The sequence below is a fragment of the Miniopterus natalensis genome, chromosome 6 (genome assembly GCF_054644295.1).
Source record: "Miniopterus natalensis isolate mMinNat1 chromosome 6, mMinNat1.hap1, whole genome shotgun sequence".
Lineage (NCBI taxonomy): Eukaryota > Metazoa > Chordata > Mammalia > Chiroptera > Miniopteridae > Miniopterus > Miniopterus natalensis.
The window spans coordinates 48315797-48342951 of NC_142086.1; the positions used below are offsets into that span (position 1 = coordinate 48315797).

Sequence of the window (27155 nt, forward strand, 5' to 3'; positions counted from 1 at the left end):
AGCTTCTTTCTAAAATTGTTCCCAGGGCTTCGAAATTCTGCCCTTCCCTATACTCCGTAGAACCACTTTCCCTCATGACGACACCCACACCACCCCCAACCCGGACATCCACACATCCTGACACTCTAGAGCCTTGAGCTCTTTCCTTCTCTCTTATCAAAGTCCTCCCTGGGATCTTTTATTTACATCCAGACACAGAAAAACTTGGGTGTGTGCATGAGGGTTTTGTTTTTTGTTTTTCTTCTTTGAGACTCTCACAAAGACCTAGAAATCTTCCAAGGCTTCTGGCCTATTTCACCTAGTATTGCACACATAAATGAATGAATTCACCTTAAATGAATTCCTTGGATTTGGGGGAAACATATTATAAACCACAATTATAAGGAACTTCTGCGAGTAATATCTTATACAGAATTATCAACACAGAGGGAGAATGTGGTAAAATGTGGAAACATTAGACTAGAAGACAGAAGTCTCATGTTCTGTGACCACTCATATGAATGGGCTTGTGTGACAGTAGTGATCAAGTCATTTCCCGTGTCCTTCAATTTCTCCAAAATTTATTTCTAGACTATTTCAATGCTGATAGTCTATGATCTCATAAAAGTCAGTATTGTATGGTTTTATAATACACCTCTAAGGGTCTTTTCAATGCTGCTATTCCACAACTTTATAACGAAGAGTTAAACTTTTTATGCGGGTTAAATGGAAGAAAAGAGAAGACATTTCTCTGAAAGTCAACTAATATCTTTGAGGAATGCTGTCACCTTTGAGCCTCAGTTTTCCCATCTGTAAGATACAGAAATAACAATATAGACCTCATAAGGTGGCGGGGATGAGGGTGTTTGGAGAGATGTACAGCTCTGCACAGAGGCAAGCCAGGAACCTCTCCAAAGGTTCTCCGAAGCAACCCCTGCGCTCCCTGCGCCAAAGGTACCGCCAGCCCACGGAGAGGGCCAGGAGGGGGCGGGGCGAGAAGGTTGGCTTTGTTCTGACTCCGCCCCGTCCCTCCCGGCCCCGCCCCCACGCTAGATATCGCGAGAGGGCGGGCCCGCTTGGCTTCGGCGTCGGCGTCGCTCCGGCTCTGGGGCCGTAGGCCGGCTTCTCTCCGCGGGCTGCGGGTAAAGTGCGGGTGGCCAGGGTCGCGCGTAGAACCGCCAGTCGCGCGGCGTCTGCTGGACGCCAAAGCGTCAGGGTCGTTGTGTCGTGAAAACGACGCCGGTAGCTGTCTCCGCGACAGCAGGTGCGGCCGCTTTAGCCCCAAGCGGGCTCGGCGGCTGCCTGGCGAGTCTCGGCTCGCGTCTATCCCTTTCCTTCCTGGCCTCGACCGCTAGCAGCGACACTGAGCCTACCGCCGGAGGGGCGGGCAATGGCGGCCTCGACGGCTTCGCACCGGCCCATAAAGGGGATCCTGAAGAACAAGACCTCTACGACTTCCTCTGTGGTAGCCTCGGCCGAACCGCAGCCCGGCAAGAGCGTCGAAGAAGAACTGAGGTGAGAGTTTCGGGGGACGGCCGCTCGTCGCCGGGGTCGCCCTGGGAAGCCGCTCGGCCTCCCGGAGGTTACCGACCCGGACCCCGGACCCCGGACCCCGGACCCCGAGCGCGGGCGGGTGAGCAGGCGGGCGGGGAGGCTGCGTGGATGCGGCTTTGGCGCCGCTCGGGTCTCCGTCCTGTGGCTCGGCGGAGGGTGGAGGCATTTTAAAGAAGGCAGGAGCTACATGTTTGTTTTTTTTAAAAAGTATATACGCATATATAATATTCTTAAAACACACAGCACCTTTGAACTTTCGGATATTGAGAACATTAAAGAATCAAATTGAAGTTTCAAAGCTTCACCTGTTAAGCTTTTGTTATTTCTTAACCTCGTATCCGAGGTATCGAAAATTCTTCAATAATTAAAGTATTTTCCTGGCTTGGGAACTCTAGTTTCAAAAAAAGAGACAATTTCTTCATTTTTAAAATTGTCTTTTTTTTTTTTACGTGAACATTATCAAAAGCATCATGCCACAAAACTCTACGGTCCTGGTTTGTCATTATCTCTGCACCTAGGAGGAACCAAAAATTTCCAAGTCTTTTATCTATAGTTAATGGAAAAGTACTTATTGCTAATTATATTTGCATCTGCAGGGACAGTTTGAGTGCTTTCTAGTCTTTGTTCTTCTTTCAAGACATATTTAAACTTAGTTCTGAAAGTAACAACTTAAAATAATTCAATGATAATTTAGCTACTCTTGCATACTCTTGCATGTAAAAAGATATTGACCCATAGCATTGTGTGGTAATAGTAAATAATTGGAAGCAACCCAAGGTCCACTAATAAGACTGGTGAACTATTAATTATGGCACATTTGTATAATGGAACAACATACTAGCCTTTTAAAAAGAATGAGATAGGCGTATATGTACAGAGAAAGATACCCAAGGAGCAATGCTCAATGAAAAATACCGGAATACAGTATACGTAGTGTAAAGTATTCCACTGGGATGGCAGTGCTAGGATGCTTGGTGTAAAATACTAAAACTATAAGGACTTGACATTTTGGAAATGAGGCTTAAGAAAACACTGAAATCTGTGAAGTCATAAAGCTAAAATAAGGATGTTGAGGAAAACTTAAGAGTGTTGGAACTAGGGCACACCTGTTTAAAGGACCATTTTAGGTCTATAAGAGGAGCTACTTCTTGGTGATAGTAAATTTATCTGGATTTGTGTTACCTTGAAGAAAACATAAGTAGGATCACAGAGACTCATGACCTTTGGTGTTGGAAAAGACCTTAGTGTGTCTAGCAACTCCCCCACCCTGACTCTTGAATGCTTCACTCTTACATTCTGTAACACAATTTTCCAGTGTCTGTTTGGGATAAGCCACTTCAGAGGGGGATGGGGTGGTGGTTGATGGTTGTAGGTAATGGGATTTAAAGAGCAGAATCTCACTAGAACATAGCTATAATAGGAAGACCACGATAGTTTAAAAAGTCAATACAAACTATACAAGGCTCTAATGCAGCAGGAGTACAGTTCTCACTGGCATTTATATTTTTAGCTGTCCTCCAGTGTAAGCTTTTTATTTGGCTACTAAGTGGTTTATAATTTTCTTCTGTATTTCTCTGTTTTCTTAGCTTCTGCTTATTCTCAACTTTGAACTGCCATAAAGTCCTGTGGCCCCACTCTATGTACAGGTTGGCCTCTGTATAATTGGGGTTTACCTCCTGATCATCCTACCTCGAAAGCCACTGTATTAAACTGACTCACCTATATAGGGCTACTCCTTCTATAGGAGTTGCTATCAGGGCAGATTTCATTCAAAAGGAGCCTTTTACAAGGCGGATGACTTTAATTGACTTGTCTAGTTAGAGGGTGGTTGTCTTGTTTTTAAATGAAGCTACCAGGCCCTAATTCATTGAGGTTCATGATGTTTTGCTTGAAGTAATAATCAGTGTTATATGACTGTAAAGCAAAGAAACTGATTCTATTGGTAATGCAGTAACCCTTGAACAACATGGATTTAAACTGCATGGGCCCACTTATATGTGGGTACAGTATTTTCCTTATGATTTTCTAAATAACATTTTCTTTTCTCTAACTACTTTAAGAATATAATATGTAGTACATATAACATACAAAATACTTAATCAACTGTTTATGTTATCGGTAAGGCTTCTGGTCACAGTAAGCTGTTAGTAGTTAAGTTTTGGGGGAGTTGGCACCTCAACCCCAGCATTGTTCAAGGGTCAACTGTGCAATATACATTATTATGTATTTATGTCACAGCTCATGCAAACAATATTAGTGACTTTATGAGAGCCTCTTTGAGCAAAAACAATAAAGGTATACTTGAACACATTTGAAACAAGTTTTTCGTAATGTATAATTTTAATTTAAATACAACCAATATTCTTCCTCTTATATAAAAAGAGTGAAAATACTCATTTACAGTGCACTTAAAATTCAGAAACTAATTAAGTGTAATGTAGTGGTCTAACTTTAAATGTTGGAATAGAGTATAATGCTAAAGAATCTTATATTAATATAAAAATGACCAGGGATGTAAGTCAATTCTGGTTATTTTCAATAGTTATGTTCTATAAAGGCACCACAAACACTGAATTAGTGAATACTGAATCATTGCTCCCAGGTGAAATACAAAGTCAGGTGTCTGCAAACCTCTGGTCACCTTTTTATCAACCAATCAGTATATAACTTTTTAAAATTTTTGTTGCTGTTAAAGACACCTTATTTAATATATATTGTTATTTCATTAACATCGAACACATGGCCAACAGCACTATCACGCATGCCTGAATGAAATTATCTAACACATATTTTCTCATTAAGGCACATCACAGCCTTCTTGCATTTGGGAACACTAGACAGAACTTCAGCACTACACTTAGGAGCCATTTTAAACAGCAAATTCACCAACAAAAAGTGCAAAAAGCAAATAACATGGTACTAAATATTCTGCCTAAAGGACACACACTTACAGTATGAGAGCTGAAACAAGAACCTAAAAGCATTTCCTTGTTTAACCTCAGCTGGGAATGTGCATTGAGCAACTCAGAATATTCCCTGCTTTGCCATCTCTTTGGGAGACTGAGAAAATGCCTCTGAATATTTATTTTGAAGTTACAGGTGAATTTCAGCAAGTACCCTTATTTGCAAATACAGAACCCTAAATAATCATACTTTTTATTGGTGCCTTTATCGTGTTAAATGCAATGGTAGTTTCTTTTTCCTGCACACACCAGTCCTCCTACCTCAACCAATGTTTCTCTCCTCCTTCTCTCCCTCTTTCTCCCTCTGTCTCCTCTCCTCCCTTCCTTCCTCCCTTCCCCACTTTTTTCTCTCTCTCAAATCAATAAAAACATATCCTCAGGTAAGGATTGAAAAAAAGGTAAAGACTAGAAAACACAAGTAGCTTATTATGATAAAATAAAAATACTGATAGGTTTTATATCACTATGTATATGTATTTTATAAATGCTGTATCATTTTATATACACAACAGTATGTGTATTTTTATATATACGGAAAGCTTACGTATTTTTTCATACATACACAGTGGAAAGAATATAATTGTTAAAAATCAAAATTGTTAATGGGTTAATGGATTAGGGATTATAATTTTTAAACTGTATCCTTAATTTTAGGAAAACATCATTTCTGTTTGTGTCCGACATTTTTCTATAATTAGCTCACAAAACAGATTTACAAGGTATTTGGCCCCCCCACCCACATTGGAGATACCTTTTAAACTCCAAAGATCCATCTTCATTCTTCTCTCCTATGTAGTAACGATAACAAATTGTCATTTTTAATTCAATATTGTCAACATCATTTAGAAAATAACTTGTTTATTTATTTTTTAAATTTATCTTTATTGTTGAAAGTATTACAGGTATCCCATTTTCCCCCCATTAACTCCCTCCACCTTACTCCCACCCCCTCCCCAGGCCTTCACCCCATTATTGTCTGTGTCCATGGGTTATGCATATAACTTCTTTGGTTAATATCTTCCCACTGTCTACCCCCCTTCCCTCTTCCCTCTGAGATATGACCATCTGTTGCGTTCTTCAATGTGTCTGGATCTATTTAGTTTGTCAGATTATTTTGTTCATTAGCTTCTTCTTAAAGAAGACCCTTCAACATTTTATGTAGTACTGGTCTGGTGGTGATGCACTCTAGTTTTTTCTTATCTTTATCTGACCTTCAGTTCTAAATGATAACTTTGCTGGGTAGAGCAATCTTGGTATAGGTTCTTGCTTTTCATCACTTTGAATGTTTCTTGCCAACTCCCTTCTGGCCTGCAAAGTTTCTGTTGAGAAATCAGTTGACAGTCGTATGAGTGCTCCCTTGTAGGTGACTAATTGCTTTTCTCTTGCTGCTTTTAAGATTCTCTCTTTGTTTTTAACCTTTGGCATTTTAATTATGATGTGTCTTGCTGTGGGCCTCTTTGGGTTCCTCTTGTTTGGAACCCTCTGTGCTTCCTGGACTTGTAAGTCTGTTTCCCTCCCCAGGTAGGGGAAGTTTTCTGTCATTATTTTTTCAAATAGGTTTTCAATTTTTTGCTCTCTTTCTTCTCTTTCTGGCATCCCAATAATATGAATGTTGGGCCGCTTGAAATCCCAGAGACTCCTTACACTGTCTTCATATTTCTGGATTCTTTTTTCTTTTTGCTCTTCTGATTGGGTGTTTTTTGTTTCCTCATATTCCAGATTGCTGATTGATTCATTCTCAGCGTCCTTTACTGTTGATTCCCTGTTAATTATTCGTCATTTCAGTTCGTGTATCCTTCATTTCTGATTGGCACTTTATTATGTCATTGATGATCTCACTAGTTTCCTTAATAGTCTTACTAAGATCCTTGAGCATCCTTGTAACCATTATTCTGAACTCTGTATCTAGTAGCTTGCTTGGCTCTGTTTCATATAGTTCCTTTTCTGGAGATTTCTTCTGTTCTTTCCTTTGTGACATGTTTCTTTGCCTCCACATTTTAGCTGCTTCCAGGTGTTTGTTTCTATGTATTAGGTAGAGCTGCTATGTCTCTTGTAATTTGTAGAGTGGCTTTGTGTAGTTGAGCGCCCAGTGGCTCAACTTCCCCAGTCACCTGAGCTGGGCCTTCTAGATAGTTCCCTCTGTGGGCTGCATGTACTGTCGTATTGTAGTTGAGCCTAGGTTGCTGTTGGCGTCACCTGGAGGAATTGGCCCCCAGGCCAATCGGCTGTGAGGACCAGCTGCAACTACAACCAAGGAGCTGTTGTGCTGGAGACACCCCTCTGAAGCAGGATTTACTTCAGTGGATCTTTGGTGTTCACTGAGTGTACCCCGTGAGTGTGTCACTCGTGGATGTGGTAAGGTTGTAATCCAGTGACCACCAGGTGCACTGTCTCTCGGTCCTCCCAGGAGGTGCACAGTCTGCCTCTGCCTGTGCCTTGCCCAGGGCCACCCAGCATGAGCTACACAGCAAGCTGCTACTTGTGCTGGGCTTGGAGGTGCCCAGGAGAGGACAAGCTATGAACCAGAGCAGGCTGCCACTAGTGCCAGGCTTGGGACCACTTATCAAGGTATGGGGCACACTGAGGCCAGCTGCTGCTTGTTTGAGAGATTTTTGGAAAGTCCTAAGCATGAGGCTAGAGAGGCCACTTGCATGGAAAAGCCACTGAAAATGGCTTGGATGAGCCTGCAAGTAGGGAGGGGCGGGGCCAAAGGTGTGAGTCAGGTACTGGAGATTCAAATATGGCGTCTGCTTGCCAGCTCTGTTGGGGGGTAGGTCTCATCAAAGGAACAATGGCCTCTGCCAGCTCTTCTGTCTGGAGAAAGCTACCCCTCCACCTCTTGCTCTGATTTCAGGCAAGTTAGTTTCTCCTTGAATGTCCCAGGTTCCTGTCAAGCTGGCTGCCTGGTGCTGGAGCTCAGAGGGAGCACATCTTAGTGAGTCTGTGCGCGGTCCCTTTAAGAGGAGCTGCCTGGGACTCCTGCAGCCTCCCTGTCCCTCAGCCACAATCCCCACTGGTTTTCACAGACCGGAGTTGTGGGACCTTCTCTTTCCACCCTGGAACCCTGGGCTGGGGGCCTGATGTGGGCTGGGACCACTCACTCCTCCGGGAAACCTCCTCCAGGAAACGTCAGCTGCTGAGATATCCCTCCTGGTTTTAAACCACGGCACCTGGGTGTGGGCCCGAGGCCCAGTGATTCAGCCTGATCCTCGTCTCCACCCCTTCTACCCATCTTGATGCTTTGCTTTTTCCGTTCCCTAGTTGTAGGACTTCTGTTCAGCTAGATTTTAGGAGGTTCTGAGTGATGTTTGTTCTGTATTTTAGTTGTAATTTTGATATGGTTGTGGGAGGCGGCCGGTATCGCGGTTACCTATGCCGCCATCTTGTTGTCCTGTCAGAAAATAACTTGTTTTACTTTGAGATTAGGAAGCACCCAACACTGTCGTTAATATGTTTTTGTTTTTAAATATTTCATACACATACAGAAAAGTATATTTGGAAGCTTAAGAAATTATTATAGCCCAACTGGTGTGGCTCAGCGGTTGAGTATCGACCTATGAACCTGGAGGTTCGATTCCTGGTCAGGGCACATGCCCCAGTTTCTGGCTTGATCCCTGGTGGGAGGGAGTGCAGGAGGCAGCGATCAGTGATTCTTTTTCTCATCATTGATGTTTCTATCTCTCTCTCCTGCTCCCTTCCTCTCTCTGAAATCAATAAAAATGTTTTTTTAAAAAGTCATGGTCCTTTATATAAAAAAAGAAAGAAATTATTGTAAAGCTAACACCTCTGTAACCACCATCGAGGTAAAAAAAAATAAAAGAATATTTCCATTACTTCAGAAGTGCCTCCTGCCCTACACACTTTAGTTTTTCCTGCTTTTGAACTTTACATAGAGATGAGCTAGTTTTCTTTATGATATCCTTAATAGGAAATCTTAATAGGACTATCTATATAGATTTAATGAAACTTTTAGCTGTGCTTTTCTGTTTCTAATTCTAACTTAACTCTGGCTGTCATTTCAGAGGCATTGTCTATCAGGAAGGAACATTTAATTACCGGATCATGGGTCTCCCCTTTGTTGCTTTTTGAATTGCTTTCTTCACAAAATTAATCAACTTATCTTAAAACTTGTATCCTTTTTTTTCATTATCCTTCTAATCAAAGCTTCTTGATCATTTCTGCTGTCTAAAATCTTTAGAGAAGTGTATCTCTTTTCACTGTAAGTTTTATATAGAATATGACCATGAGTAGACCTAATCATTTGCTGTCTAAACTTACAGAAATTTGTAGCTAACAGAACTGTTTAGCAAAATAAAATGCCTGAAACTGTAGATTTAATCAAATAGAAAGCTGATTACTTTTTAGAAACCTCATACTGTGGCAGATCTTAAATATTGAGCCCTGCAGGGCAAAAGTAGAAGACATTCTGTACAAAAGCATTAATTATTTTTTCCAAGTGCCTTATCTCAAACCATTCTCTATAGTACTAAGTGAGATCTGGTTTCAGGATTTTTAACCCAAAACTTTAGATTTTGAGATCATTAAAACTCCTTATATTTGTATGGTGCTTTTATAATTTGATTTCATGGACATTATTCCAGTTGATTCAACAATTCTATGTAGTAAGAAAGACCACTATTAAAACTCCATTTTATTATAATTTCCATGTGGAGTAAATATAGCCCAAGAGAGGATGTTTGTTGGACTTGCCAGTAACCACAGGACTAGTGAAGGGTAACTGGAACTTGAACCTTAAATATCTGTCTCCCAGTTAAAGCTTTTTTGTTTTTTTTTGTGTGTGTGGGTTTTTTTCCTGCCACAAGACCAACTAACTTATTACTGATAAGACAGTTGGAAACTAGGCATCTAAAGACGTAAGTATAAAGCAAAGTTTTTACGCAGTCTAGTTCAATAGTTCAAGTGTTTTTTATACTAGCAAAATTTAAATTTGCTAAGTTGAAAATTCACTTGAGTTTCATGCTGAGTGAATAGAAGTTCTTTAAAAAGAAATCTTGTTTCTGTGCTTAACATTAATGACCCATATGTCTTAATTTTAATCTTCTTATGCGCTTTTAAGATTTTGACTATTTTGACACTTTTAAGATTTTGACTTTATGTAGAATATGACCATGAGCAGACCTAATCATTTGCTGTCTAAATTTACAGAAATTCGTAGATAATAGAACTGAAGAGAGACATTAGGCAATTTATAACTGTTTTGGAGGGGAAGGGGGTTGTAGTTTCAGTCACCTGTGGAGTATATGTCTTGGCCAACCTTTGTTTCTTAATAAAACAAAGGGTAAGTAATCTTTAAAGGAAGTTGTAGTTAAAAGTACTACAGTGTACAGTGGAATATTATCAGGGAAAGAAATTTTGACAATGCCACAACATAGTTGAACTTTTAAGACAGTAAGTGAAATAAACTAGTCACAAAAGGACAGATACTGTATGAGTCCACTTACATGAGGGACCTAGAGTAGTCAAATTCAGAGACAGAAAATTGAATGGTGATTGCCAGAGGCTGGGGGGAGGGGAGAATGAGAAGTTAGTGTTCAATGAGTATAGGATTTTTCTTGGGGAAGATGAAAAAGTTATGGATATGGATGGTGGTGATGGTTGCACAACAATGTGAATGTACTTAATGCCATAGAACTGTACACTTAAAGATGGTTAAAGTGGTAAATTTTATCTTATGTATAGTTTACCACAATAACAATATGAAGGACAAAAATTGCTTAGTCTGAAATGGGGACTCTGTGGAGCCCTTTAGGGGTAGAAAGGAAGAGAACTTAAGTCAGGCTCACCTGCCGTGAGTGGACACATATAATTTTTAAGGTGACTCAGAGCATAGAGAAGTGAATATAATAATATAATTTAAGTATATCACTCTTCAAGAGAATTTCAGGATTGGGGGTATTGATAGATTTAGGAAAGCTGAAATTATTTACAATTAAACCTCAACAGTGTGGATCAAATGCAGGAGGTATGATTTTAATCTGTGTAAAATTTACATTGATTCTTTTTAAAGTAGTAGTATTTTCAGGTATATAACCAAGTGATAAACTGCATATGTGACAAAATATTGTCAGCTGACAGATCTTTGATGTCCTTTTTAATGAGTATATAAGGATTTGTAATTAAGGCATTAATTATTGAACACCTTGGTAGTTTTACAAATATTTTGTTGACTATTTTGTTGATATTAACAAGTGTTGATAAAGCACTTATAAAGCATTTCTGTTTCTCTTAAGTAGAAATATCCCATGTGTAGTCCCCCCTTATCCACAGTTTCAGTTTCTTGCAATCCAAAAATATTACATGGATACAAACAACTATATGCTAAAAAATTTGACAATCTGAGAGAAATGGGTAAATTCCTAGAAACATACAGTCTTCTAAGACTGAAACAGACCAGTTACAACAAACAAAATCAAAGCAGTAATAAAAAACTCCCAACAAGCAAAAGTCCTGGACTGGATAGCTTCACAAGTAGATTTTATCAAACATTCAAAGAAAAGTAACACCTATCCTTCTCAAACTATACCAAAAAATTCATGAGGAGAGAAGACTCCCAACTTCATTTTATGAGGTTAGCATTATCCTGGTTCCAAAACCAGATAAGGAAATTCCAAAAAAGGAAAATTACAGGCCAATATCCCTGATGAACACAGATGCAAAAATCCTCAACAAAATATTAGCAAGCTAAATTCAGCAATACATTAAAGAAATTATACACCATCACGATCAAGTGGGATTATTCCTGGAATGCAAGGTTGGTATAATATCTGCAAATCAAATAAGGTGATGCAGCCCATAAACAAAATGAAGGATAAAAATCATATGGTTATATCATTAGATTCAGAAAAAGAATTTGACAAAATCCAGCATCCATTTATGATAAAAACTCTTAGCAAAGTGGGGGTAAAGGGAACATTCCTCAGCATAATAAAATCCATATATGACAAACCCACAGCTAACATTGTACTCAGTGGGGAAAAACTAAAATTATTTCCCTTAAGATCAGGAACAAGACAGGGATGTCAGCTTTTACCACTCTTATTCAACATAGTCCTGGAAGTCCTAGCCACAGCACTCAGACAAGAAGAAAAAATAAAAGGCATCCAAATTGGAAAAGAAGTAAAACTATCATTATTTGCAGATAACATGATACTGTATGCAGAGAATCTTAAAGATTCCACCAAAAAGCTACTAGAATTGATAAATGAATTGAGTAAAGTAGCAGGATGCAAAATTAATATTCAGAAATTGGTTGCATTTTTATATACCAATAATGAAGCATCAGAAAAGGAAACTAAGAAAACAATCCCATTTATAATTGCATCAGAAAAGTAAAATACCCAGGAATAAATTTAACCAAGGATGTAAAACCAAAAATTATAAGACTGAAGAAAGAAATTGAAGAAGATACAAATAAATGGAAGCATATACTGTGTTCATAGATAAGAAGAATTAACATTAAAATGTCCATACTATGCAAAGCAATCTATAGATTCAATGCAATTCCTATCAAAATACCAAAGGTTTTTTTGACAGACTATAACAATCCAAAAATTTATATGGACTGAATAGCCACAGCAATCTTAGGGAAAAGAACAAAGTTGGAGGTATTATGATAGCTGATATCAAATGATACTAAAAGGCTATAATAAAACAGCAGGGTACTGGCATAAAAACACACATAGATCAATAAAACAGAATAGAGAGTCCAGAAATAAACCCATACCTATATGATCAATTAACATATGACAAAAGAGGCAAGAACATACAGTGGGGTATAGACAGTCTGTTCAATAAATAATGTTGGAGAAATTGGACAAATGAATACTAAAAAAAATTAGACCACCTTCTTACACTATATGCAAAAATAAATTCAAAATGGATTAAAGACTTAAATATAGGACTTGAAACCATAAAACTCTTAGAAGAAAACGTAGGCAGTAAAATCTCAGACATTTCTTGTAGCAATATTTTTTCTGACATATCTCCTCTGGCAAGGGAAACAAAAGAAAAAATAAATGGGACTACAACAAACTGAAAATTTTTTGCACAGCAAAAGAAACCATCAACAAAATGGAGAGCCCACTGTATGGGAGAACATGTTTGTCGATACATCTGATAAGATGTTAATATGAAAATACATAAGGAACTCATACAACTTAAAAGGAAGACAATCCAATTTACAAAATAAGCAAAGGACCTAAATAGACATTTCTACAAAGTGGACATACAGATGGCCAAGAGACATGAAAAAATGTTCAAAGTCACTAGTCTTCAGAGAGATGCAAATTAAAACCACAATGAGGTATTACCTCATACCTGTCAGAATGGCTCCATCAACAAATCAACAAGTGACAAGTGCTGGCAGGGATGTGGAGAAAAGGGAACCCTAGTACGCTTCTGGTGAGAATGCAGACTGGTGCAGCCACTGTGAAAAACAGTATGGAGTTTCCTCAGAAAGTTAAATACAGAACTACCATTTGACCCAGTGATCCCAATTCATAAATTTTAAATTGTCCACAGTTCTGAGTATCATGATGAAATCTCAGTGTGAATCATCTCTTTGTCCAGCATATCCACATTGTATAAGCTACCTGGCTAAAGGCATTTAATAGCCATTTGGTTATCAGATCAACTGTTCAGGTAGCACAGTGCTTTTATTCAAGCAACCCTTATACAGGCCTAATGCTATATTACAATGCCTACGTCGTTCGTTCACCTCAGTTCAGCTTACCATGTAGGTTCTGTACCATCTCACATCATCACAAGAAAGGTGATGAATACAATATTTTGAGAGAGACCACATTCACATAACTTTTATTGGTGTATATTATAATTGTGCTATTATTATTATTATTAATTTCTTACTGTGCCTAATTTATAAGTTAAACTTTATATACAGAAAAAGACATAGTATATATAGGGTTCAATGTTATCTGCAATTTCAAGCATTCGAACTTGTAACCTGCAGATAAGGGGGACTGCTGTATTCCATTTCTGAGCAAAGCCTTATTTTTCTAGATTAAAAAAACTAAGCTATAATTTTATTTTTTTGCAACCTAAATCTTTATTTAGTGGTATATGAATTTAATTAGATTTCCCCACTCATTTAATGTTCTTATTTTTTAAAATTATTTATTTGAACGTTAGAGGACGTTTATTAAAGCTGGTGACAATGAAACAAGGAAGGGCTGAGAAAATGAGCCTAGGCGGGGCTGCTTTGGTTCACTAAAAACTCTGTGAATAGGGGGCCTTAGGGAAAGGTTCAGGGGGTTTGCCGGGGGCGAACTACAGCTGCCCATTGCTGCCCTGATTGCAAGCCTCGCAGGGTCCTTTAGGGTTAGAGTTTAGGAGATGCACACCTGTGGGGAAAGAAGAGGGGGAGCCTGGGCATGCTCCTGGGAGGGAGAGTTAGCCTGATTCTTTTGATTGCTATGGATATCTGAAAAAAATTAAGCCAAAGAAATATTCCTCTTATTTTTTTAAAAAAGTCACACTATTAACTAATATATAGGTATAAAAATCCTTAACTGTTGAGATCAAACAATGTATAAATTTCAATTTTTACTGTTTTAATTCTGTAGACCAGGTGAAGACTTAAGCATGTCATATAGTGTTTTGAATGCCTGATGAAGATTCTGAATAATAATTTTTTAGTATGTGGGCACTAAGTATTTTATAAAACATTTACTGAGTTTTTATTTTAATTACTTACGGTTTTTATCCTAAGTCAGTTTCTATTCTAATAAAGTAGCTGTAGAAATAGAAGTTAGCAGTCAACTAGAAACTGAAATGTGGGGTTTAGATGTTTGTGAATTTTAAATGTGCATATTTTTATCCTTCATTACATTGAGGAAATTTTTTTTCTTTTTAATTTTAGTAAAAAATCCCAGAAGTGGGATGAAATGAACATCCTGGCAACGTATCATCCAGCAGACAAAGACTATGGTTTAATGAAAATAGATGAACCAAGTACTCCATACCATGGGTAATGTTTTGTAGACATCATTCCTTTTTTGACTTGTTTACATTTTGCATTTGATACGAACTTCTACATAACAGCTGATTTGAATTTGTTTTTATATTTGTTACTCTAGCACTAATTAGTAACCCAGCTGTATATCTTTGTGTAATACTATGACTAATATGTAACTTTAAAATTGTGGGATCTATTTTGTATATTATAATTTTTGCAGTAATTGTTTATTTTTTGCAACTCAGTGATTTCTAGCTGCTAATGATGCACACAAGCTATTGACTTTTGCCTTCCTTAAAATAATCTGTTTATAAAAAGGAAAATGATTGGGCTTGTTTGCTTCCAAAATAGAAATGAAGGGCTTACTCAGCCTCTTTGCAGAAAATGATAACTTCACAGATGTTAACTACTTTTTTAACCCATTCCAAGACAAGTGGTCATTACTACTATTTGATGTCCCTATTTTTCATGTATATAATATTGTAGTTTATATGATTCATTGTGATTATTGTCAATTTTGAGTCTTCCAGAATTTTTAAATGAATTTTAAAATAATAATGTGTGGCAGTGATTAGTATAAAGACAAAAATAATGTACCAATAAGCATTTTGAGGTGAAGTTCTAAATAAGTAGAAATACCTAATTCAGATCATGCCTTACTTATATTGAAAAAAAATAAAGATTTTCAGGACTGAAATATTTTGTCATTGAAGTATGACATAAATCCAGAAGTTACTGTTAAAATAGAGTTAAGAAATTCTGTTTTAAATCAGTGGATGAAATCTTTGGAAGAAGCTAAGTTGAGATAACTTGATGATAATAGCAAAAACAGTAAAAAGAATGAACATGAAGATTGTGCCAAGGGTAGAAAGAAATAATGAAATAAGTGCAGATACTGAAACTCTAATACTAGTAAACTTGAGGGAAGAAGTAGACATCATTTATGAAAAGTTTATATTTTTAACTTTTCCTTTTCTCTTAATAATAGATATACTTTAAAACATAGCTTAAAACTTTTATTGTACCAGAAGCCAAAGTCAGGGCTTGCTTCTTTTCAGCAAAAGTAGTAGATTATTTTATAACTACCAGTTTCCTCTTAATCCCTTCACCTCTTTCACAGGGAATATAGTCAATATGTATGGTGCCAGGTGGGTACTGGAAATTTCAGGGGGAACACTTCATAAAGTATGATTTTCTGACCACTATGCTCTACACCTGAAACCAATATAAAATAATATTGAAAGTAAACTCTAATTGAAAAATAAAATTTTTTTTTTAAAAGTAGATATCTTACATATGTTGTTGGTTGGAGATAACTATCTTGAAAGAATTTAGATCTAACATGGTTCAAAAAAATAGCTGTATTATTATTTTTAGGTTTTATATTTAACATATAATAAATCAGAATGGTAGATATTTGATGCTGCTTTTTTTTCTCTCTTTACCTTACCCGTACTCTTCCTTTGAGAGTCTTTAAAGTTATTTGGTCCTTAAATGATTGAGGCTATATGTCTATACAGATATATGTGTTCAGTTCAGCTTTTATCAGTTTACCAGCTTTATCAATTTACCCAGTTTTACCAGCTTTTTTTTCTTAAAGAGGTGTTTTTTTAAAGATGCTTTTTATGTAAAGATCATGTTATGCTACCTAAGAGTCTCATATACTAGTGTAACAAAAAGTTATTGCTTTTATGTATATACAGAGTGGGGCAAAAGTACGTTTATAGTTGTTTGTATGGAAAATAACACAATAAATAATAATGTAAGAGTAAACTGTTTTGCATACTCATAACTGTAAACCTACTTTTGCCCCACCCTGTATATATATATATATATGTGTGTGAGTATATACTTCCATATAGATATGTTTTTATATGTATACACATATACACAAATATATAATTCACTTGAAATTCTATAACCTAGAATTTTCTGTAGAACAGTTCTACAAATTGATTATTTTATCCTACTCTGCTTAATTATATTCATTAATGTAAATGAGTTTATTTCAACTTCCTTTGGAAAAAAGAGCATCATTTAAACTATAGCACTTACGTAACTTGCCTCCTTAACTAACCAGGAAAGGTATAAATCAGTAGTTTGTGTGTGTGTGTGTGTGTGTGTGTGTGTGTGTGTGTGTGTGTGTGTGTGTAGCTAAATTCTGTTTTATACATCTTTCAGTGGCTTGAGAATGCAAATAAGTGGGGAGCAAATTTTTCATTAGAGGGTAGATTGGGAAAGCTAAATAGCTTTTAAACTTCCTGAATGAGATCTCTAGGGTCCAATTTTGTAATTTTACCTAACTTTATGTCTGCATAGATCCTTTGTCTCCAGGTTGATTTACCAGTACATACTCTAAAATCAGACAGTGAGGGGTTTGGGGGTTTTTTTTGCATTATTCGTGTGTGCCCTCCCCCCCAAAAAACACCACCACCACACACACTGAGTGGAATAATCGAAGTATTTTTTTCAGATGGTTTAAGTTTTTCAATATTTATCTTCATGGTTGCAGTAGTGCCTTTTTTTTTTTTTTTTTTGATCATTTACTTTAAAATATTTGCATTGGCCCAGCCAGGCGTGGCTCAGCGGTTGAGCGTCGACCTGGGATCCAGGCGATCAGGGTTCGATTCCTGGTCAGGGCACATGCCCGGGTTGTGGGCTTGATCAATGATTCTCTCATCATTGATGTTTCTGTCTGTCTGTCTCCCTCTTCTTTCCTCTGTCTGAAATCAATAAAGATATATTTTAAAAAAATAAAAAATAAATAAATAAATAAAATATTTGCATTGAATTGAAACTAAAGTGAGGCTTCAGAGATGACAACAGAGCTATAAATATGTTGATAATTTAAGTAAGTCAGTAGAATTATGTCTACCTTATTTTTCTGCTTAAAAATTTATAGTTCAGTTATTAATTATAATCTGTTTGTTGTCCTAGTATGATAGGTGATGATGAAGATGCATTTAGTGATTCAGAAACCACTGAAGCCCTGACACCAGATAAGTTAGCTGAGAAGTAAGTACTGATGACTGACTGTAAAGCGTTTTCACTTATGCTGTATTTAATTATGCAGAGTTAAAGGCATGTGCTAAGTATATCTGGATTTTTCATATGAACTTTTATAGTCTTTTTTCTAGATTAAAATCAAGGTATGCAGTTGGTAGCAGAGCCTAGTACACCAATTGTGGTTTTTTGTTTTTTTAATATCCTGCCTCCTGGGTTTTAAAGATGAAAGTGACAAAGGCAAAAATAAGTGAATTTCTAAATGAAAGCTCTATTTCTTTGTTATTCCTTGATTTGTCATCCTCCACTCTCCTTGTTGTGTATTGGTTTCTACACCCATGCTTACTCTCTTGCTTTTTATTTTTCTCATCATAGTACTACACTATGGCTAGTATAATGATCTTTAGATGTTTTTTGATGAGACTCAAAAGTTGAAGCCACTCAACTAATACAAGAATATCACAGTGTTGATTTCTTTGCAAATGATTGTTTAGATTAGCTGCTGCTGAAGGCTCTGAGCCAAAGTATCAGGTTCATGATCAAGAAAGCAGTGAAGATGACAGTGACCTCTCACCTGAAGAACAAGGTAATTTCCTTTTCTGCTTTCAGCATTATACTAATAATTTTTGCTAAAATAACCCATTATTTGGAAGATTGTTAAGTGGTATTCCTTTTCAGAAAGTGGATGGTGGGAGATTAGGGAGCAACATTTTAAAATTCAGATTCTACTTGTGTGGTTCTATTGTGTAACAGCCGTTTCCCCCTTGATTTCAAGAATTTGGGAAAATATTACCTTTGTACTTTTTTAGTGCCTGGCATAGAGTAGATGCTCAGTAAATATTTATTAAATAAATGCTTTTAGAGGCATTGAGTGTTTGGATGGTTTTAAAATTGAAATAAAAGCTAATTTTTATAGTTCCTTGTGGTTTTTCTGTTTTAAGACAGTGGTGAAACTTAATGATCCAAGATAGTCAGACATAGTGTGAAGATTTTTCTTAGGTTCCATAGTACGAAGAACGATAGTGTCGTAGGAAAGGAGATAAAGATGGCCTGTCAATAAGGATGGAAAAGGCCCTTGTAGTCCATACAGCACATACACAGTTAAGGTATTGCTACCTATTCATTGTTTCTGTTTTTCCAAGTAACAGTGGTTGTCTGTGGAGGTAAGGAGAGAAGGGAAGATATTTCACCTTGCTTTTTGAACGATATGAATGTATAATCTTAAGAATTAAAAATTGTTTATATAGTTTATTTTTAACTATTTTTAAAAGGAAAAAAACCCACAAGCCTGTGTGTGAGGAAAAAAAGATGCAAGAAAAACACACTCACAGAAAAACAAAAGAGAGTTAGTAGTGTACTTGGACCTTTGAAATATGGGGACGACCTATATTGTAAAAGAAGTTTGGAATCTTTGTCATAGGTAGCTGCTAAGGTATAATTTGCCATTTCTTCCTCACATATTTAGAATATAGCTTATTCAACGAAATTATGATGATCTGAGCCTAATTGTTGTACAAGCGAGAAACTTTACCAGTAGCATAATCTCAAGTGTATTATATTTTTTCAGTCCTCAGTGACTTCCTGACTTACATATTCCCAAAGTATACCCCAAAAGGCCCTTGAAAAGGGTTTCAAATAGAAATTGTCTCTAGATCTTGTTTCTTCATTATTCTCTGAAAATATTGTCTATTAAGAACAGGGAATTTATTATTAACCTGTATTGACAATTTTCATTAAGGGTTTTTTCCTCAAATTGTACTTCTAGGAATTAGCCAGCAGGGGGAACCCACTGAGTAGTTGGCAATTTCACATGTTCAGTTCCCACGAATAGAGTTGAGTTGCTGATCCGTATGTACATATAGATGTTTATTGCTTTTAAACAAATTACATGTCTGAAAATCCTTGTTTGTTTTTAGAAAAACTTTTTTAGAAATTTTTAGAAAAAATTGTCTTGTAACTGATACCATAACAAGATACAACTGTTTCCCCCTCGATTTCAAGAATCGAGGCTGTGGAGCCAGACAGATCTAAGTTTATACTCCAGGTATGCCACTTGTCTCATTTGCTTAATTTCTCTGAGCCTCTATTTCCTCATTTCTAAATTGGGAGCTAAAGAAATATTGAGAACCATTGGTGAGTATTAGATAAAGAATTTAAAGCATTTAACACTGGTTCTTGGCATATTATAAGTGCTCAGTAAATATTAACTATTAACTTAAAATAATTGGTATATTCTTTATTTTGTAAGATAGTAAAAGAAAGTATAAAAAGGATAATTCACTTGTCTAGTCCATGTGGTTAGTTCATTATTATTACAGCTGGGCCTGAACCCTGAAAGCCCTTGTACTCTGCACTATGTTGCTCTGTCATGCAAGGATTATAGATAAAATGAATATATTCAAAGAAGATCAAGACCACTTGTATTAGCAGCTTTCTATGAAGTGAATACATTGCATGTTTTTAAATTATATAATAGATTTTAAGTATTCCAAAACTAGAATATATCTATAACAAGTAAGTTTATCTCTTAGAAGTAAAAAGAAATAATTTTCTTAGACTATAAATATAGTTCACACAGAAATACTGTAATATCAGCTCCTGGGAATAAGAAACTACAAATTAAAAGTGTCATGGTACCTTTCTTTCAGATCAACAAAGATGAAAAAGAATGACAATATCTCTTTTGGTCTGAATGTGGAGAAATAGGTTACTCATATACTGTTGGTGGGCATGAAAAATGAAAACTTTAAAAGAAAAATCTTTTGATTTAGTAATCCAGTTTCCCAGTGTTTATTCTGTTTTTAAAACATTTTTAACCAAGTCCCACTTAGTACACATGTGTACATAAAATTACAAAAGTAAAATTTCACAAAAGAGTAGTCACCTTTATTATATGTGATATGTTTCAGTTCTGTTTTATTTCTTTTTTTAAATGCTGTTTGTGACTCACTAAACAGTGATGTGGCACAACTTGAAACCACACTAGTTAATAATTGAGAAAATAATAAAACAAATACACAAAAATGTATGTGTGTTACATCATAAAAAAACATTGAAAATATAAAGGGGGAAATCAGGAATCTTTGACTAAGAATAGGGGATAAAATTGTAACTCATACTTTATAGACATTTTAAAATAATATAAATCTGCCATGTACATGGCAGAATTTTACTATCTTTATATACTTTATTGTCTAAATTCTGCATCATTTTAAGATTGAAAGAAAAAGCCATTATTACAATTCCATCAGACACTAGGCATAAACTAAGACTTCTCTAGGCAAACTGGGACCTTATGTTCATCCTAATGAGAGGGAAAAGCAGCATAAACAATATAAGGTTGGTTTTTATAAAAACTACATTTTTTTAGGAAAAAATCTGAAGTCATAAAATACTAATGGTAGTTTCTGAGTGAGGAAATTAAGAGTGATTTTTTTTTAAGTGTTTCCCATGAAATTGGGTTACTTTGTAATGAGAAAAGTTTTACCCTTTTAGTAAGTTTATCTGGTATTGGAGGCAATTAGAACCTTTTGTTTTGTTTATATTGCCTTGTACTACATCATTTGAATACTTAAAGGCATAACTGAAAATTTAGTTGTGAGGACTTGGTCTTTTTAATGGTCTTTTTCTCCACCCCTTAATTTCATTCCTCTTTACAGTATGATACTCTGAAAGAGTAAAACGAATCACAAAGTAATCTATAAGCAGAGAAGAAGAAAGATACCTGTCAATATTTTTATGGGATGCTGAAATGGATCTTGGTCTCAGAACTTTTCTGAAAGTGATTGATAAGTGGTGATATGAACTATAAATGCCTGTTTTTAAAACATAAATATACATATACATAATGATAAAAACTTGGAATTAGAGGACATTGAGAAAGTACTTTGAATAGCTGTTTTCTGAGAGATTTCTATTTCTCTCTGCCTTTTTGGCATTAAAATATTTTTATCAATACCATAGTAAAACTATGGTGAATTAGTTTCAGCTCTCTCTTGTTTGACAAAATAAATAGTTGGCAATTTCATATCAAACCCCTTTTTGTTTTTTAATTTACTGGTGTAAGAAATTTTAAAATCTTAGAATTATTTCTTCTATTAAATATGATCAGCTATGTTTATTTGCTGCTAGTTTAATGTTTCCGTGGTGAAGAATATAAATGAGAGAATAGTCCAGAATTACTTCACTATAACAACAGGCTTTTCTTAAAATTACTCTGGGCATGAGGTGGTATTATTAGCCAGCAACATTTTAAATCATGGCAATTTCTTAATAATAAGAATTTTTTAAAGAAATTTTTTCTTAATTATGAAAATAGAAAAGTTGAAAATATTAAAATTATCCTATAGTTTCTTGACCCAGAATTAACCATTGTTAATTACTTAGTCTTATTTACTCACATACATGCAGGCTTTGTATATAATATTTGTATGTAATATTTATCAATTTCTACTAAGACTATCAGTATACACACAGAGTATTATAGCTTGCTTTGTTTCCCCATTCAACTCTTTCTGGAAAGTTTTTCTGTATCTTTGAATTTTCTTCACAGGTAGAACAACTAATGGCTTTATTCCTGTATTCCATTTAAGACGTACTTGACCTGTCTAAAGCAGAGGCTGACAAACTTTCTCTGTAAAGGCTAAAAAGTAAATGTTTTCCATTTTGTGGACCTTATGGTCTCTATTGAAGCTGTTCAACTCTGCCTTTGAGCACAAAAGCAACCTTAAGCATTACAAAAACAAACGAGCATGACTGTGTTCCAGTAATATTTACTAACAGACATAGGCTATAGTTGGCCAGTCCTTGAGCGAAGGATTTCCTAAGCCTATTTTTTGTATTTTATAGAAAAAAAGCGACAGTTCGAAATGAAAAGGAAGCTTCACTACAATGAAGGACTGAATATTAAATTAGCTAGGCAATTAATTTCAAAGGACCTACATGAGGATGATGAAGATGAAGAAATGTCAGAGACTGCAGCAGGAGAAAGCATGAATACAGAAGAATCAAGTCAAGGTTAGATGTTTCGGAATATTCCTGAGACTCTCGTGATCCTTTGTGCCTGAGTAGTAGATTTTATTTTGCTTTAAACTTGAAGAACCCCAGAATATTTTTGCTGGCATTCAGTTATGCCAAAAGTTTCTAAAATTGAAACCCCTGTGGCCAATCTCAAAAATAATAGTTTTTATGCCCAGGGTTGATTTAAGACCATATGTTATATTATATGGCTATGTGTTTAAATGTACTTGATTTTAAGCAATGATGTTTGTCTTCATATTAAGCTATATTTTGTTTTTAACATTTTAGATCCTGTTTGATCTTTAATAATCTAAATTAAGGTTTAAACTTTTTTAAAGAAATGAGTTTAATATGGAAGATTTGTTTTAACATCCCTTTGGGTGCAAAGTATATCTTTGCAGTGTTGATTCTTTTGACTGTTAGATTGACAGGTTATTTGACTAATTTTTTTTTTTTTTTTTTCTTAATCCTCACCTGAGGATATTTTTTCCATTGATTTTTAGAGAGAATGGAGGGGGGGTGGGGAGAAAGAGAGGAGAGAGAGGGAGAGAATAAAAGAAACATGTATCTCTTGTTTGGTTGCCTCCCTCACGTGTCCTGACCAGGGTTGGGGATCAAACCTGCAACCCAGGTACGTGCCTTTGACCAAGAATCTAACCTGTGACCCTTCAGTTCATGGGCCAATGCTCTAACCACGGAACCACGCTGGCCAGGGTTTGTTTTGTTTTTTTAAGTCTCAGACAATCTGCCCCTGCAGCCTATCAACTCTTGATAAGTCATAGGAAGTAGATTTTATTTATTTATTTTTAATAAACTGTTGTTTTGGTATTCCATGAAGGTGAATCTTCTACATCACTAATGATGTTGTGCCTGGTTACCTACTCTTTGTACTTGCAAACTGATGCTTTTCAGTGGAAAATGTAACTATTTGTTGTGCCTTGGATGGCTAAGTCTTAGGAAAATAAATATTGTATCGTTTCAGTGAGCATATATGAAATATGATTGATTCTGTGATAGAACCTGATAACTGTCTCATTATAATTAAAATATTACAGTATTTTTTGATACAGATTAGGCTTTAACTTTTCATACAGTTTGTTTTCTGTTATTTTTTAAAATTTTTATTTATTGATTTTAGAGAATGGAAAGGAGAGGCAAACACATTAATTTGTTGTTCCACTTATTTATGTATTCACTAATTTGATTCCTTCCTGTATGTGCCCTGACTGGGGATCAAACCCCAAACCTTGGCGTATTGGGACAATGCTCTAACCAACTGAGCTACCCGGCCAGAGCAATACTGTTTACTTTATACAGCATTTCATTTCCATTTTATGCATCATAGTCTGTTTAACTTAGATTTAACTTGAATAAGCTTTATATTGAATAATTATCGTTACATGTCTCTTTTAAAATTTATTATTCATTTTCAGTTGGCCTATCTCCTAATTGGTCTTTGTTCCCCATTTACCTATATCTCAGTGATTTATTTTGATGTATTCAAAATGAATGTTTCTTTCGTTATAAGTTTTTATCAGTTTCTACTTAGACTTTCAATATCAATTCTTAATGACTCTGACCAAGCACTGGGGATAGTTACCTTATTTGACTCTGGGAATTTGCACAAGCAACACTGTGCAAAAGGTTAAAGGGATTTCTTTTTTTAAGCCACAGCTTTTTGAAAAATAACTCTGGCTTTTTGTCTGTCTCTACTTGTAAGACATTAGATTTCACACTTAGTACATAAAAAAATTTTTTTGTTTAAAGGTAATGATTAAAATTTGCATTAGCTCAGTGCCTGGTTTTTCTTCATTGAAGATGAAGTACTACATACATAGGAGTATATTCTACTTAGCTTCATAAAGTCCACAAGGATAAAAAATATTACATAATATGGCATGGGGAAGAAAGTTCCTCATTTATTCTCTACCCTTTTTTGTTCTTTAAAAAAAATCTTATCAGCTTTTAAAATTTCCAGCTTTTATGGAACCCATTATTTTTTAACATTGTTCTCCTTCATCTCCCCGACCTCTGTTTTATTACTGTTTTTAAAAAAAGAAAAGTGGCATGTTTAGACTCTGAGGATATATTTTATAGTTTTGATACCATAAATGCAAATCTTTTTATAGCTTTGGGTATTTGAGTTGTAATAAACTCAGTTATCCACTTGTGATTTAGTCACAGAAATGTTCAGTCTGAAACCTATTTGTCGTATCACCAAGTCAAGACTCCAATTCTGGTCTTTAGAATATTTTGGGGGTATGCAGATTGTTTCATCTCAGACTAATTTGCCTACATGAAATATACCTTATTTGTTTTTTAGACCCTTTTATTTGTTAATCATCAATGGCAGTGGAAGGAAACTTTAGCTCAGGGAGTTTCAAGGTTGACAATACATAACAAGCAAATTATGTTGATTTTTTTTTTCCTTTTATCTTTGCAGGATCTACTACAGGTGACCAGCTGCAAAACAAATCACAGAGTTCATAGAAGAGATTTGTTCAACACTAATTGTCGATACAAATCCTGTTACTATACTATACTGCTTCTTGTTCTCTACAATTCATGACTTAAGTACCAAAATGCACACCAATGTTGCCAAGAATTAAATAACTTTAGAGACTAATTAGACTGAAAATGCCTAATTGATATGTATATTCTTGTGCCTAGTACTTCACCACAAATACAGCATAATATCATCAGCCCCAAACTGCGTTACTTTTTTAAGAACACTGGTTAATTTGTATAAGATATTATATAGCTTTTTATGCTTTAGAGGTTAAACAATATCTTGGGAAGGGGAGGGGATGTAATTTATTTTCTTCATTCTAGATGTGATAACTCATAAAAAAAAAATTTTTAATCAAAATCCAATTGAAACAACAGATTATATAGGCTGCTAAATATTCAGTCTGAAAAGTATTTTAACACACATCTCAACTTGATTTACTTGTTTAATGGAAAAGGATGATAAGAATTACTTGCATTTTCTGGCCTACTACCTTTAAAATTCCTTTTGAGTTTCTTTATGTTTCCAAGGAAAGGATTAAACTTTTTTCTCACCAAAACTAGCTTTATTCACAAATAAATTATCAGGTTAAACTTGCACTAGTGTCTGCTCTTTTTTTGTACACTCAATTGGCAGACTTCAGATCAGTTTTTTTTTAACAAATATAATTCTAATATAGTCTCAGCATTCCCTTTATATGCCTGTCTTAACCACCTGCCTTTATTTCTTACTCCTTCCCACATATATGCACACAATAATCCTTTACCTTTATAAAGGATCATAAAGATTGTCGTGACATTAGGAACTCTTCCTTCTCTCACATACTCTATCATTTGTTGCATCAATGAAAATCTTATTTTGACTATCAATGCCTATTTTTTTCTTCAAATACGTAGAGAAAATAGATTTAATAGCAGCAGTACTATAGACAGGAAATACAATTCAACTGCAGAATTTCTACACCACTCTGATTTACAGCTTGCTAATTAATTTGCTATTACTAGTTTATTGTTTGACTTAAATAGACCTTAAAAATCAACCAAGGTTTTTTTGCATGATGAGAGAATTGTGTGTAGCCAGTGATGATATGATAGTTCCTAAATGTATAGACAGAGGTAATGCTGAACATTTTTTAATTTAAAACTTTAATCTCTGCTTTAAGGGAATATGATAATGTATACTATGACAAATGTACTTTATTCTTCTAACCCAGTAAGATTGAGATTTTTTCCCCCCTGAAATGAAGTACAGTTCCTGTGTTTCTTGGTTTAGTGATAGTTTCATTTTTAGTCAATTATTTGTATCTTAATTTTTTGTTAGTACCCAAAGAATCCATTATATGAACAGACTTTTAAATAATTTCTGTATATTGTATATATGAAATGGCTTTTATTGAACCGCTTATCTTCCACATAAAAGTTTATGGAAATATCAATATGTCAAAATAAATAAAAAGTGGGAGAGCCCTGGCTGGTGTGGCTCAGTTGGTTGAGTGTCATCCAGGTTCAATTTCCGGTCAGGGCACGTACCTAGGTTACCAGTTCAATCTCCAGTTGGAATGCTTAGGGGAGGCAACTGATCAATGTTTGTCTCTCACATCAATGTTTCTCTCCCTCTTCCTTCCTTCCTCTTTAAAAAATCAATAAAAACATTTTTTTAAGTGGGAAAATTATTTGTTGTTAGAAGAATGTTTTTATTATTTTGAATGTCTTTTTTTTTTTTTAAATGGAATCCAATCAAAGCACTTCTGAACTGCAGGTATAGTATTCTAACTATAACATGTTAATAACACAAAACTGTTTATCTCTGCTTTTTGAATTTAGAATATTGAGGTATTTTTACCTATTTAAACCCATTTGAGGGGATTTAAGCTTATACATATGTTTGTACATATGTTCATGTACACAGACTTGTTTTTCGTTTTCTCATTTTGAGTTCTTAGAAAGTATCCACACACTCATTTGTAGGAAAAGCTGCTGTACAGTGAAAAAAGGTAAGACCTTTAACAACTGATTCTTTTGGTGTTTTCTACAGACTATTTCTTGAGACTTCAATCACAGGCAAACTCTCATATCTTGTTTTAAGAAACGTAGTTATCTCAGGGGAATAAGAGATGGCAAATAGCATGCCCAGT

The 27155-nt window shown here is 35.4% G+C and overlaps 1 protein-coding gene and 1 pseudogene across 1 annotated transcript; both read left to right on the plus strand.

The window, feature by feature from the left end:
* The first annotated feature begins 1071 nt into the window (after positions 1–1071).
* PPP1R2 (protein phosphatase 1 regulatory inhibitor subunit 2) lies at positions 1072–26817 on the plus strand. The gene is made up of 6 exons (XM_016200025.2): positions 1072–1494; positions 14395–14502; positions 17428–17505; positions 17988–18079; positions 22342–22509; positions 24956–26817. Exons 1-6 carry the CDS (start codon positions 1370–1372, stop codon positions 25000–25002), a joined length of 618 nt encoding a protein of 205 aa, XP_016055511.1. The 5' UTR covers positions 1072–1369; the 3' UTR covers positions 25003–26817.
* Positions 18516–18631, plus strand: LOC148092906 (U6atac minor spliceosomal RNA; annotated as a pseudogene).
* Positions 26818–27155: the final 338 nt, after the last annotated feature.

Coding starts and splice junctions, on each gene's coding strand:
- PPP1R2 (XM_016200025.2), top strand. CDS start 1,370: ATGGCGGCCTCGACGGCTTCGCACCGGCCCATAAAGGGGATCCTGAAG. Junction 1,495..14,394: donor AGCGTCGAAGAAGAACTGAG/GTGAGAGTTTCG, acceptor TTTTAATTTTAG/TAAAAAATCCCAGAAGTGGG. Junction 18,080..22,341: donor CCTCTCACCTGAAGAACAAG/GTAATTTCCTTT, acceptor TGTATTTTATAG/AAAAAAAGCGACAGTTCGAA.